The sequence below is a fragment of the Acartia tonsa genome, chromosome 15 (genome assembly GCF_053477335.1).
Source record: "Acartia tonsa isolate MP-2025a chromosome 15, ASM5347733v1, whole genome shotgun sequence".
Taxonomy (NCBI): domain Eukaryota; kingdom Metazoa; phylum Arthropoda; class Copepoda; order Calanoida; family Acartiidae; genus Acartia; species Acartia tonsa.
In genome coordinates, this window is record NC_137274.1 from 26,978,603 (window position 1) to 26,993,291 (window position 14,689).

At 31.5% G+C, this 14,689-nt stretch overlaps 1 protein-coding gene across 1 annotated transcript; it reads right to left on the bottom strand.

Annotated features, from left to right (window-relative positions):
- Window positions 1-258: 258 nt before the first annotated feature.
- On the bottom strand, window positions 259-9,335 carry LOC145307049 (uncharacterized). Its single transcript, XM_080149389.1, has 8 exons — window positions 9,252-9,335; window positions 7,435-7,524; window positions 3,837-3,914; window positions 2,573-2,647; window positions 1,849-1,908; window positions 1,556-1,590; window positions 508-643; window positions 259-360 (listed from the first exon to the last, which is right to left on the bottom strand). Exons 1-8 carry the CDS (start codon window positions 9,333-9,335, stop codon window positions 259-261), a joined length of 660 nt encoding a protein of 219 aa, XP_080005515.1.
- Window positions 9,336-14,689: the final 5,354 nt, after the last annotated feature.

Here is a 14,689-nt window from a genome sequence, read left to right on the forward strand (position 1 = left end):
AATATTAAATAATATTTCCATTTGGCATTTATTATGTAGCATATTTAAGCATAAAACATTAATGTAGAACTGCTATAAGCTGGTTTTGTTTTATTTTACAACTTATTTCACATATCTTAGGTGTTTTTTGTTTGATTTCTAAGGGGATTTTCAGGCAAGAGATAAAAGAGCCTCTAATGAAATTATTTTTACTAATTCATTATTTGATGACAAAATAGTTTAACCCACTCTGAGAATGGACTAATGGACCAACATAAGTTATAGAAACTGAGTTACAAAAAAATTATAAATTTGGCTGAAATATGAAAAAATTATAATTTGATTGTTTCCTGTCTGCTGAGTATACTCTACATATTCATTCTAAAACAAAAAAGATATTTCAATATTGCAATTTCAAATATTTACATATATATAATGTTTTTTTTTGTTTAGATTCAGATTTAGCAGGTACACATCTTTAGATAATATTTCATTTCATCATGATATAATTTTATTAAAAGATTTTACCCACTCAAAACTAGCATTCATCCAGTACTTGGTGGTAATCATGAGGTCATTTGTGAAATCCCAGGCAGGCAAACATACATCAAGAAGCAAGAACATCAAATTTGCCCCAGTCAACAATTGCCATAGCTTCAGAAAACTAAAATTATTTACAAAGATTTCTTTTCCTGTAGTATAATAAGTTAAGCCCACTAACAAAATTAATAAAACTTCTTGACAATAATAAATTAAATTGTTTTTAACCTATCTTACATATTTAACCTTTTACAGCCAATTTTTTTTAAAATGGGTAATAGAACATAAACATGTTTATGGTAATACATTGATGTATATATAAATGATTAATTTTTTTTTATGAATTTTTATAGATGAAATCAAAAGAAATTTTACTCTATACTAGAATACAATATTCATGATTCTAAACACTATGAAAGCAAAGAATTTTACCCCAAAATAAAAAAAAACCTGCTGGTCTGTAAAAACTGTCTCAGTCCATAGTAAAAAATAAACTTTAAAATTCCCCAAAATAGTGATTTTGAGGCCTATTCATATTTTTAGCTCTTCAGTATGATTCTACTGGTGTCATAGTATATTTTTGATATAGCTTTTTAAAAAAAGGTTAAAAACAGTTTCAGTAGCAATACAAAAAAAATAATTTCTTAGCAGCTGTTTAAAATTACAAGATAAACATTCAGAGAAAATTTTAAAAAGATTCAAAGAAGAAGGAGATAGAAAGATTTAAAAAGAAAGCAAAATTAAAGATTATATAGTTTTGACAACAATATTTTAATGAAAGAACTCATTTTGTGAAATACTTATCATAATATCATTGAATAAATTTGAATGTTTTTTCTACATAGCATGGAAAAATTTAAGAAAAATTAAATGACCAAAAAAATAAATTCATGTTTATAACAAAGTTAGGAAAATAAAATTAAATTTAGTCCTTTTATATAAACTCATAAATAGTAAATACATTAATAAAGTACAGACAGAAACAACCCAAAATTACAAAAAAAATTCTTGTTTTGTTTTTATAAATGCAGCTTACCATGGACATCTTTTTGTGAGGAATCCTTCCTTAGCCTAAAATAATTATAAACAAATAAGGAAAATAATTGTAATTAAGATTTATACTTTTATTGATTGCATGCATGCAAACCTTTTCTTTAGAAATATATTGCAGTCATTTTGAGAAATTTTAAAGAAAATATGTGATTTTTTTGTATCAAGCAAATCAAATAATATTAGCTTTAAGGTTGCTAAATAATTTAAAAGCATTTTTACATGGAGTATAAAAAGTATTAATTTTTAAGATATGTTAGGGAACAAAAAAATATTTACCATATCAACATCAATACCATCTTCAGTTCCACAATCAGAGCTGCTAGATTTTTCATCTTTCTAAAATGTGAACATTATAACTATATAAGCTAAAATTCAAGTTTTCTCAAGATTTACATTTTCTCTACATTAAAGGAAGCATGCAAGAAATACACAGATCTAACTGCTCAAAGACTGCCACAAGTAGACACGGTGCCATAAATTTGAAGTCTTTAGCTTAAATAACAAAAAAAGTTATAGGCATTTCAAGATGAAATTTTCAGTGTATGTAAATCTTGAAAGTTTTCAATTGCTCTTTGTCGAAATTTATATGTTAAATTATGCTGCCTCAAACCAAAATCAAAAGCTTATTTTCAACAGTAAGTTAGGTTGCCTGTAACTGAATACATATTTCAATGAATTTCATAATAAATTTGAAATTTTTATCATGAGCAATGGGAAACTTTAAAACTTTTCACATAACTAAAATGTTATTTTGATCATGCCTATAATTTTTTGGTTATTAAAGCTGGAGGCTTGAAATTTTGGATACTGAGTCTACTTGTGGCAATCTTTCAGTAGTTAGAGTGGTGTATTTCTTACAGGCTTCCTTTCAACATATTTTTGTATGAAACACAAATATGTTTTTCATTCAAAAACATGGTTGATGTACAAATGTTAAATAAAAATATTTTTAAGTTTCAATAAATGAAATGAAATCTTTATCTATTATAGATAATAATACCTTTAAAAATGTAACTTGCTCCTCTGCAGTACTGAATGCTGCAGAAACATTGTTTATTTCACCATGGTTCTCCAACTAATAACAGATCAAGTTAAATAAAATATGAAATATAGAAGCACCAACTCACCATGTAAGGGCGGGATTCTCATTCTATTTCTAGGTGATCATCTAGAGAATTCAGAGCATCATTTCAATGTAATGAGATGTGATACTGGATATAAGGTTAAGTAACTTCCAATAGGCAATAACCCTTTCGTTGCACTACCTTTGTCTGAGAATTTCCTAACTGTGCAAGTTAATGAGCTGCGCATATTTATGGCCAAAGGCATTTCCCCTACTCAAAATATTTACTAGCATCTTTGACCCAAGACAAGAAGGGAACTCCCTTCCAAATTGTTTTTATACATGTTATAACCAGCATAGTATATGATAACTATTTTACGACAACTGTAAATTTTACTTAATACCTGTATGTGCCACAACTTTTACCACAAATACCAATTTTAAAATTACAAAAGGCCTCAATATTTTGGGTGGTAAATTTTTTTTGCCCAATGATGTGGTGAAGGTGTCTCTTTTTCTATACAAAACAAAATTATTTGGATTGAAGATTTTTTTTGTTTGGGGGGGGGGGGTTGAGAGTGTCCCTTCACCTAATAAATTAGCTTAAAACCACCACAAGACAGATAACAACTATATTATCAGAAAAGTGAAGACAAATTTATTTTGCAATAACTTTTGGCTTACAAAAAAATGAAAAATAAAAATTTTTTTTGGGGGGTGTATTTTTTCTTTTAAGTGGGTTTGGGGTTTTCCACCTTCCAAAAAACACATCAAATTCTTAAATAAAGTAACAGGATGTTTTTCTGTTTTCTTTTTAAATCTAAAATAAAAAATTTAGTTATCAAATTCAACTCCCTCCTCCTCAAGTGACCCAATGGGCCTATAGGGGCTAAAGGGGATCAATGGTATACATAACCAAAGCCCATAGACCCTTTTCCGATTCCAATCCAATCTGTAGCTCTATAGTTATAGTTCAAATTTGAACATGCCATTTTTTTAGATTCTGCACTTCAAGAATTTTTGTTTTACCAATTAAACTCTAAAGCACACAAAAGGCTTTTTAAACCTAACCTAACTATAAAGGGAAGTAAATAAAAATATTTTTTTATACAAAGTTGAACCTTCACCCTCTATTCTTTATATATTAGTAACATAAATATGTTATTTTTGTCATTTTTTAAACTTAAAAAGCAGAACTTACATCTTCCACATAAACAGAGTTTCTTTCAACAGTTTCAATTTCACGTCCAATATCTTCTGTGTTTGATTCTTTTCTTTCCTATAAAATGAAAAACATAAAAAATGCTATAAAATGATTAAGAAATGTTTTAGACACCTGTAAAACATATCTCAAGGTTGTGTATAAAAATGCATCTGTTTTATAACAAAACACAAATTGTAGTTAATAGTAAAAAGGTGTGTTAATGGTAGAAAAATACCACATATACCGTTAAAATGGCGTTGCAACAAAAGATCAAATTACATAATGTCTAATTTACAAAAGGTCTTTTGCTACATAGGGTATAATTTACAAAAGTTTTCATGCTACAAGATAGCCTCCCTACATGAGGCTAGGCAGCTATTGGGCCGAGCGCCTGCAGCTAGCAGACCAGTGGGCGAAGTGCTGTGGCCACATTAAAGGTGTGAAGATGACTAATTGTAAATTCGTGGAATTTAGTGGTTGGGATATTTTTTAAATTCTAAATTCTTTTTATAATTCTTATGTGTGATGCTATATTTCTTTAGTAAATGTTAAGAGGCTAAATTGTAATAAGGCTATTAACATTAGACCTTTTATAGGATTATGCCTTTTGTAGGGTTAGATCTTTAAGTTAGGGTTAGGAGGAAAAAGAGTTGTTTTAGGCATAACTTAGGTATCATCCACCACGAACAGTTTTACCACAAAAGGAAAGATTTTGCATTATTTATAATTGAGGAACTTTAGTAGCAAAGCTACTCTATATTTTGAAATGTCCTCCTGTCTGTCTGTCTGAAAAGTTTTGGTAAAACGCAATTTTTGTCAGCTCCTATATAAGATAGTCCATTAGGCTTTACTCTTCAGGTAATATACCCTATCAGGGATCTAAAGGGATAAGACAATGGCTGATAAATTAAAGTACATCCGCAATGATGACACTCAAAACTACCCCACTGCACTGAAGATTAAAATTTGTGGTTAAACTTAAAAATACAACCAATCATAATTCAGTGAAAGTCCCCAAGGTTGTTAAGTCAACGAATAATTTAGGGGGGGGGGAGCGTGTTGCACCAAATGACGGTTGTTAGCAAATTAATGCCACGCTGTATCACGGGATGGGGTCGTGATTTTTAATAGTATCACTTTCCCTTTTTCATTCTCTATTTTAGCGCTTTTGTTTAATTGCAACATTTATTCCTAACGATTAAAAAATTTTCTTTGTGGCAAAAATTACATATCTGTGCATATAAACTAAATGTATTGAAATAACAAAGAACAAGGAAACACTTAATTTTTCTATAAAAAGAAAAATGATTGGATGAGAACTGGTGCTTTCAAATAATGTTTCTGTGAAAAAAGAAAAATGATTGGACGAGAACTGGTGCTTTCAAATAATATTTCTATGAAAAAAGAAAAATGATTGGACGAGAACTGGTGTTTTCAAATAATGAAATACATCGACGCCATTGAGTGAAAATTAATGTTCCCATGAAAATAAAATATTAACAAAAATGAAAATTGAAACCAGATAGTTCTAGTTTATAAAATAAAAGTACAAGGGAACACTTAATTATTCATTTGATTCACTCTTATACTGCTTTGCTGTTCTTAAAAAAAATGAAGAAATTTTTTATGACGAAAAAAGTATTTATGATAATATGCAAAAATTTCAGGAGTAAAATTGACAAGCGTTAAAATGAAAAAATAGTGTAGCTTTTAATTATGTCTAATTAAAAAAAGACATATATCTTTTATTTTTCTAACAATAAAAAAAATTTACATTTTAAAACGGACTTTTATTAAAAAACATATGTACCTACTATTTGTATTTTTAGTAGTGAAGCTAATTTGAAATGTCTGTCTGTCTGTATGTCTGTAAGATATATTTTGGGGATACATGATTTTCTAAGCTCATATTCAAAACAGATAGCTAAAATCTTTAGCATAGATTTCTATGACATATGCCCATATAATCTATACATTGTTTTGTGCATCTGTCCATATTTGGGGTGCTAGATTGATTCCTAGTTTTTCAAGTTTTTACGATTATTTCAACTCCTTTCCAAGATAGAGAACTGATATTTTCAAGGATTAATCAATTTTACATTCCACATGTTTTTTACCAAGTTTTATTAAGAGTTCTCTTTTAATTGGGGTGTTAGATTGATTCCGAGATTTTTAGGTTTTCGTGGTTTTCTCTATCTATAATACAAAGTAGAATGATGTCTGTCCGTCCATCCATCTGTCTGTCTGAAGCTTAAGATCTTGGTAACCACTGAACCGATTGGATTCTACTCTTCAGAGTATATGCCTATTGGTTCTGTGATGGTTTTGAGCTATTTACTTGAGGGGTGGGACACCAACAACGCCCCAAAAAAATGAAAATTTCCGCACCCTAAAATTTTTTTTATATTTTTTTTCTAATTTTAATTTTTTTTTATGTTTTTATATATTTTTATACTTTTTTATACTTTTTTATATTTTTTTATATTATTAAATTTGTTTTCTTTTTAAATTTCTTTTTTTCTTTTAAACTTTGTTTTATAAAATTAAAAAGATTGTGAAACTTTCCTTCTCCTGTAGGGGCGAAAGAATTTTAGTTAAAAAAAAAAATGTTAGGGGGGATTCTTAATTTTGTGAGGGGTAGGGGGTGTCCTACACCCCAAGAAAATAGTAATAAACCTTCCTGGGACCTATGAGAAGTTACCCTGTAAAGTAGAACCTGATTAGGTTAGCAGTTACGCCCCAAAAGGCCTCTAGGGGCACTTGAGGAGGAGAGAGTCGAATTTGATAACGCAATTTCTTATTTTAGATTTTAAAATAAAATGTAAAACAAATTTTTGAGGGGGGTGCTTCCCCCCTCATTTTTAATTTTAGTTTAAAAAAATTTTTTTAAATTTTATTAGGAGGGGAATTTTTTATTTTTTGGGGGGGTTGGGGGTGTCCCACCCCCTCAAAAAATTGTTATAAACCTTTCCAAGACCTATGAGAAGCAACCCTGTTAAAGTGAACCCTATCAGTTCAGCGGTTATTGAGATCCTTTGGTACAAACATACAGACAAACATACAAACATCCTGTTACTTTATTATAAGGATAACTAGGCAAGGACTTCAAAGCTTTTTTATTTAGAAGGGGGGGAGGGAAGGTAAAGATTGAAATAAAGTAAAAAGAATCATTGGGGAGGGGGGGGGGTAATCAAACCAACCTCCCTTTGCTTTGATTGAAACTTTGTAAAATGTTCAAAGGCCCCCCCTTTAAACAAAGTGCTTTGCACGTCACTGGACATATGCACTTGATTAAATTATTTATCAGAACAAAAATATCTGTATGACCCAATTCAACGTCAGCTTATGTGTAAATTTGGTGAACGTGAGCTACATTATTGAGCAGTAGTGTTGAGTTTTGCCAGAAGCAATTTTTAATAAAAGTGAAAGTGGGGAAGAGAATAAGGGATGGGTTAGAACCGGTTATAATAAAACCAAAAGCTCTTGTCAGTGGATCAAATTCCACCCAAATGACAGCTTAAACATATAGGTTTGGGGAATTTTTTTTCGAATTAATTTCATTGTTGGTATAAGCTGATAAAAATGTATTGTATACCTCTACACATTCAACTTGCTCTTCTGATGGTTTTAATACCAACTCATTAGATGATTCACCTGCGACATCTGCCTCCTTTGACAACAATTTCTAAAGAAAAAAAAACATTCATGTTGGTATATAACCTACAGAAAATTTAAATTTTGGTCAAGAATAAGGAGACAAAGCCCAAATTGTGTTAAAATTATGTCAAAAATGATTTCTGTGACATAATAAAAATGAAAATCCATAATTTTTTTAGAGGTTTTCTTTCCCACTTCTCCTCTCATCTCCCTCATTTTATTACGTCACGTGGATCATTTTTGACACAATTTTAACACAATTTGGGCTTTGTCAAATAAGGATATTTCTAAACTTTTCGATCATCGCTTTAAAACCAATCCAGTGGATTAGAAATGGTTCTCAGCCATACTGAAAAATTATGTATAGCATCGTATTATATCCAGTTTTCAACAAATATAAAACTGTTTTTAAATTTTTTAGCCTGTGACTTTGGCATCTCAGGGCTAAAAAAACTGGTTTATCTTGTAATTGTACATTTTTATAATGCAATGCGATTAATAACTATTCTACACTTGTAAAAGTAAATGCAATAATAAATTTCAACGGCTTGAAGCAAAATTATAAGCTTATTTTTGGCATAAATCTTAAATGCCTGTACCTCTCATATTTTGATTAGTACTTTTATTAACCCTTAACAGTCAGGCCCCTTGCCGCACCATTATTGGTCGAGGGGGGGGAGGCGTTCAATGCCCCTCCCTATTATCTCAGCTCCAATAGGAGCTAGAGAGCTTTAAAAATTTGTGCATGTCCCTAGTTTGATAATGAATTTCCAACTAAAAGTGAGTCAAAGTCAATTTTCGCTTACTTCACATTTTTATTTAACAACCTTTGTTTTTATGTCTTTTTAATTAAAATTTCAAACGGCTGTCATTTTCTTATTTTTGAAGCTAGAAATTATTTTTTTCAACAAATGTTTATCTTTATATAACTTTTATATTAGAAATCTCAAAACACAAATTTTGGCGGCTCCAGATGTACTTGGCAGCTGCCAAGATTTCTGGAGACCTGGCAGCTGCTAAGATTTCTGGAGACCTGGAGGATTATAACTGGTACCTGAAATTGACTTGAACACCTATCTTTCATATAAAGATTCATATAAGGACTACTAGAGGATATTTTGGTATTTTGGTAAGATAAAAAACTTTGATTAAGTCAAAAAAAATATTTTTTCTCTTTACCTGGATGACCCTGCCAGGTTTGCTGGCATCCTGTGCCCGCCAGGATAGAGATATTCAATAAAATTAAATCTCATTTATGTGTCATACCCATATTTAAAAAGTCACTAAGTTATAGTCCTCTATCTTTCACACACAGAAAATGAGATAGGAAAAACTGGAGGGTTAACATACAAGAGGACAAAACTAGGGGACATCTCTGAATCAAAACTAGGGGACATCTCTGAATCAAAACTAGGGGACATCTCTGAATCAAAACTAGGGGACATCTCTGAATCAAAACTAGGGGACATCTCTGAATCAAAACTAGGGGACATCTCTGAATCAAAACGCTTTAGGATTTTCAACTTTCTATGTGCCTTTTGAAATAGCAAGAATGGGGTGGAATTTATCGATTTTTGGAATGATGATTCCTATAACAACAAGGTACACAAGAATAAGCAAGGTAACTCAATAATTAAGTCCTATAAATTTATACTCTGCTTATTAAGTTCTGACACTGTTTCTGTTTGTTTGTCCTACAGTCTGATTTAGGAGCTTAGCTTCTATGACTATTGTCATCGTTGTTTGATTGTTTACCTGTACAGATTTCCCAGCTAATCTTTCTTTTAGCTCCAGTATCACTGGCATCATCTGAGTGGATCCACCAGGATCCTTATCCATCTGCAAATATTAATATTCATCATAAAAAATAGTAGGATTTCTGTACAATTCAGGATGTTTGATCACAACCTTGCGGCCTTTAAACAACATTCTGTTTCAATCAAAACCGATTAATGTCTGGTAAATTAGAACCGGTTCTCAGCCATCCAAAAAAATTTAGGTCTAACATTGTATTATATCCAGTTTAGTTACAAGATTAAAACAAGTTTTAATCTTATAATTGTATATTTTATTTCCGCTAAAAGCTGTTTATGATATGATGCGAGAAATAATTATTCTAGGCATCTCAGACAAATGTTGCGGGTCAGACTAAATGATAGAGTAGCCATGCTCCTCTGGATAAAGATTTGCTTGTTAATATTGTGTAGATTCATTAGGATTATCAATTACTTACAATTCCTTCCCATTATCTCAAAGTAGAACGATGTCTGTATGTCTGTTTGTTTGTTTGTAGCGAAGGATCTCGCTAACCGCTGAACCGATCAGGTTCTCCTTTACAGGGTAGCTTCTCATAGGTCCCGGAAAGGTTTATAACTATTTTCTTTGGGGGTGGGACACCCCCAACCCCCCCCCCAAAAAAAATAAAAATACCCCCTCCCCCCAAAAATATAAATTAAATTTTTTTCTTTTTAAAAATAAAATTCAAATAGTGCGGTAGACTCCCCCCCCCCCATAAAATTTTTTTTTTAGATTTATTCTTTAAAATCTAAATACCTACAAAAAATTGGTTTGATCAAACCTCTTGGGGCAAAGCCCCTAGAGGCTAGGGGCGAAACCGCTAGTAACATATAATGTGGAAATATGTAATTAATTTAGGATTGTTTGTGTTTGCATGTAAAATAAACATGTAAATGTAGTAATGACAGACCTCGTAGGTATAGAGGGGCTACGCTCTTTAGGCCTTGTCAAATGAATACATATATATAGATCTGTTAAACCTATTTATCTAATTCTGATTTGTAATTATGTTTGCTGCTAGATGTAATTATGTTTGCTGCTAGATGTAATTATGTTTGCTGCTAGATGTAAGGGATGATGTTGGCTGCCGCCGTGGGGGAGTTCTCCATGTGTTGCCTACATGGCAGGGATAGAGGCTCAAACTCCACACCCTGCTATGTTATTGTAATTTAAAGCGAAGCTTTTCTATAATTAGGGTCGGTCCGTCCGTACGTCTGTCCCTCCGAGATAGATAGCTTTTATTCGTTAATTTAGGCATGTTAGAATTGCCCTATCGATTTCAAACTTTGCATGATGATTCCTATAGTAGTTAGGTACGATTTAGAAAGCGTTGCAACTCTATAATCATTACCAAAATGTCCGTACGCCCATTTTAAACATGTTGATTTTTCTACTTTTTTAACAACAATGTTTTATGTGATCTAATTATCCGTTTGATCTAATTTTTGGTGTATTGATTCCTGGGACAACAAAGAACAATATTATAAGCGAAGCAACTCTAGAATCAAATCCTACAAATGTAAGTATGTCCATAAACATTAATCAGCATGAAGCAGTTTTTCAACAAATTTACTTACAATTTTTCTTCGACTCTTATACATTTATATTCTGATTATTCAGTTCTGACACTATACAAGTGTTAGTGTCCGTTTGTTCTACCGTTTCAGTGCTTCGCTTTTTTTTATGGATGTTGTCATCCTTGTTATATTATGATTTGTATGTTTATTAATTATCCATTGCAGTTGTAGCCGCACTGTATGGGCGAACGTCTGTAATCCCTTGCGGATTACGACATATAATTGTACCCTATGTTATTTGGTTGAAGTGAAGCTACTCAACAGAACTAGGTCTCAGTGAATTCGTCCGTCGAATCCGCCCCTCGAACTCAGTACACTACACAAACATTGGAACAATCCAACCATGTTATTGAGGGGAAAATTGTACATGTTTTTTAAAAATAAAAATTAAATGTTGGATTTAAAAATGTAAATGTAAAAGATTGTTTGCTACATATTTTTTATAAAGATAAATACTGAAATGGCATAAATTTTCTTTTTGAAATCAAATTTCAGGAATTTTTTTTATTTTAACAAACTAACCTTATGTAACCTTCCTGTAAATTATGGTGCAATTGAAGATACCTTAAAGGACAAACACACAAACAACCCCAAATATTGATACAAAAATCGCATAACTATTTTAGAAAAATTATTAAAGGGTGAGCAAAAAATGCGTAAAAAGTTGAAAATTGAAACTGTTGCATTTTAAGTCAGTTTGGACATTCTACCACGTATCTCATAAATTATACATAGAACAGGAATAGATCTTATATTTCCAAACACTAGAGCTTATAGCGATTCTAACGGTATGCATAATATTTTTCTACTATTAAAATTTTAAATTGTATGCATTTTTTGCAAACCCTTTACTTAAACCTTTAATGGTTTACTCGCAGGACAAGTTTTAAGTCAGTTGGGACATTTTAACACGTAGCTCTTAAACGATGGGTACCACAGGAATCGTCTATATATTTCCAAAAACTAGAGTTTATAGTGGTTCTAATGTTATGCATACCTTTTTTCTACCGTTAACGCAAGCTGTGCAATTTGAATTTTAAAATCTACGCATTTTTTTGGCTCACCCTTCATTTTGAAACTATGTTTGTTCTCCCACCCCCATATAGGTAATTTGTATTTAAAAGTGAAGCTTTTCTATAATTGGGGTTGGTCCGTTGGAATGTACATAACGGTTAGCTCTATTTGTGTAACAGATTCAATTTCAAACTTGCATGATGATTCCTATAACAGTTAGGAACTATTTAGAAAGTGTAGCAACTCTATAATCTTTACTAGAATGTTCTTACATCTTTTATAACATTTTTTTGTGTGTTGTATAATTATCCTATTCATCTGATTTTTGGAATAATGATTCTTAGGACAACATGGTAAAGTATTTAAAGCAAGGCAACTTTATAATCAAATTCTAAAAATGAGAGTATGTCCTTTTACTGTATCCTATAATTACATTATTTTGCAACAAATTAATGTACAATTTTGTTTAGACTTATAAAAAATATTCTTAGTAGGCTCTGACATTCTACAAAAATTATTGTTCGTTTGTCCTTCCTTCTGATTTTATGGATTTTGTCATCCTTGTTGTGAAATATTGATATAGAACAAAATAGAATATAAAATTAGCATAGCATGTCTATTAGGGTGGGCCCATTTCTCCCTTTTTTTAGATTTTACTGTTATCATAAGTTGTGGAAGTACTATATATGTATGATAAGCCCCATTCAAGTTTCAAACGTGACTTGGCTCTTATGGCTGCCGGCACGTGGGGGGTATAAAAAGTACCCACCCCCCTATAAAACCAAAAATTTAGATTCCTTCAAACACAGTCATGTTGCATATCAAAATGACCGCATTGAAATGCTGATTACGAATCTGAAAACCGTTTTGAAAAATATTGCTCTTAGTTCAAATAAAATCTAATTAAGTCCCTAAAAACAGCTGATTTAGTCAAAATTGTTCATTTTGGTAGGTTATTTGAAAATCATTTCAGACTGAATCAATATTTTTCAAACCGGTTTTCAAGTCTGTAATCAGCATTTCAATGCGGTCATTTTGATACGCAACATGCCTGCGTTTGAAGGAATTTCAATTTTTGGTTTTATAAGGGGCGGGCACATTTTATACCCCCCGCGCGCCCGTTGTTTTTGGATTAAAAAACCTCTTTCAAGTTTCACAGGGTTTTATATTGGCCCAGTAACCCTTGCCAATGTCTACTAATGAGAAATTCCAAAATCGACCCACCCTAATGTCTATCCCAAGTCTGCAAATGTATAAATATTTATGTCAACTATCTAACAGATAATTTTTAAAAGCGGAGCTTTTCTATAATTAGGGTCGGTCCGTTGGTCCATCCGTCTGTCTGTATGTCCGTCCATCCAAGACAGATAGCTTTTTTCGTTAATTTAGGCAAGTTATAATTGTCCTATCTATTTCAAACTTTGCATTGTGATTCCTTTAGTAGTTTAAAAAGCGTAGCAACCCTATAATCATTACCAGAATGGCCGTACGTCCATTTTAAACATTTATTTTTCTACTTTTCAACAAATTTTTATATGATATAATTATCCGATTGATCTGATTTTTGGAGTACTGATTCTTATTACAATAAGGTATAATATTATAAGCAAAGCATCTCATAAATCAAGCCCTAAAATTTTAGTTTGTCCTTAAACAGTATTCTGTATTCAAGAAATTTTGCAACAAATTTACGCATAATTTGGCAGTTTTGACACTGTCAATGTCCGTTTGTCCTACCGTTTCAGTGCTTCGCTTTTGTGGATGTTGTCATCCTTGTTATTTTGTATATTCAGTTTTGACACTCTACAAGAGTTAATGTTCGTATGTCATACCGTTTCCGAGCTTTGCTTTTATTGATGTTGTCATCCTTGTTATTTTGTATATTCAGTTTTGACACTCTACAGGATTAATGTTCGTCAGTCATACCGTTTAAGAGCTTCGCTTTTATGGATGTTGTCATCCTTGTTAAATAGAACTTATATTTATGCTTATTAATTATAATTATATTCACTGTTTTATGATAATAAAATATACTTTTCACAACAACAAAAAACTTGAACTGCTACAGTGATAAGAATTAAACTATTTATTTTTTGTAAAATTCTTATCTTTTACCTTAAAATAAGAGTTGATATACACACATAACAAGGAAGACAACATTCATAAAACATTCACAAAATTCCATCTCTTTTTTAGGGGTTTCCTTTCCCACCTCCCCTCTCATATCCTTCGATTTTTGTTATGTCACAAAGATAAAAAGTTAGACACTATTACTATATTACCCCCAACCATTTAGGAGGGGGTATTTAACCCCCCTCCCCAAACAATTTTGGGGGGTAAATACCCCCAAAAAATAAAAAATCTCTAATAAAAAAAAAATTTTGCGCATTTTTAATTTTATTTTATATTTAATAAAATTTAAATTACCCCCCCAAAAAAATTTACCCCGGGGGTAAATATGGGGGGGGGGGTAAACTAAATTTACTCCTGCCAACAGATTTCAGGGGGGGGTAATTACCCCCCCCCCCCCCCCAAGCAAAAATCAGATTAATTTGGATGATTTTATCACATAAAAATTGTTGTTAAAAAAGTTATAAAAAAAACATATTTAAAATAGACGTACGGACATTCTGGTTACGATTATAGAGTTGCTACGCTTTCTAAATCGTACCTAACTACTATAGAAATCGTTATGCAAAGTTTGAAATCAAGGGGACAATTCAAACATGCCTAAATTAACAAAAAAAAGCTGTCCGCATTTTATTATCCATTGTCTTATCCCTAAAGATCCCTGAGTGTCTGAGA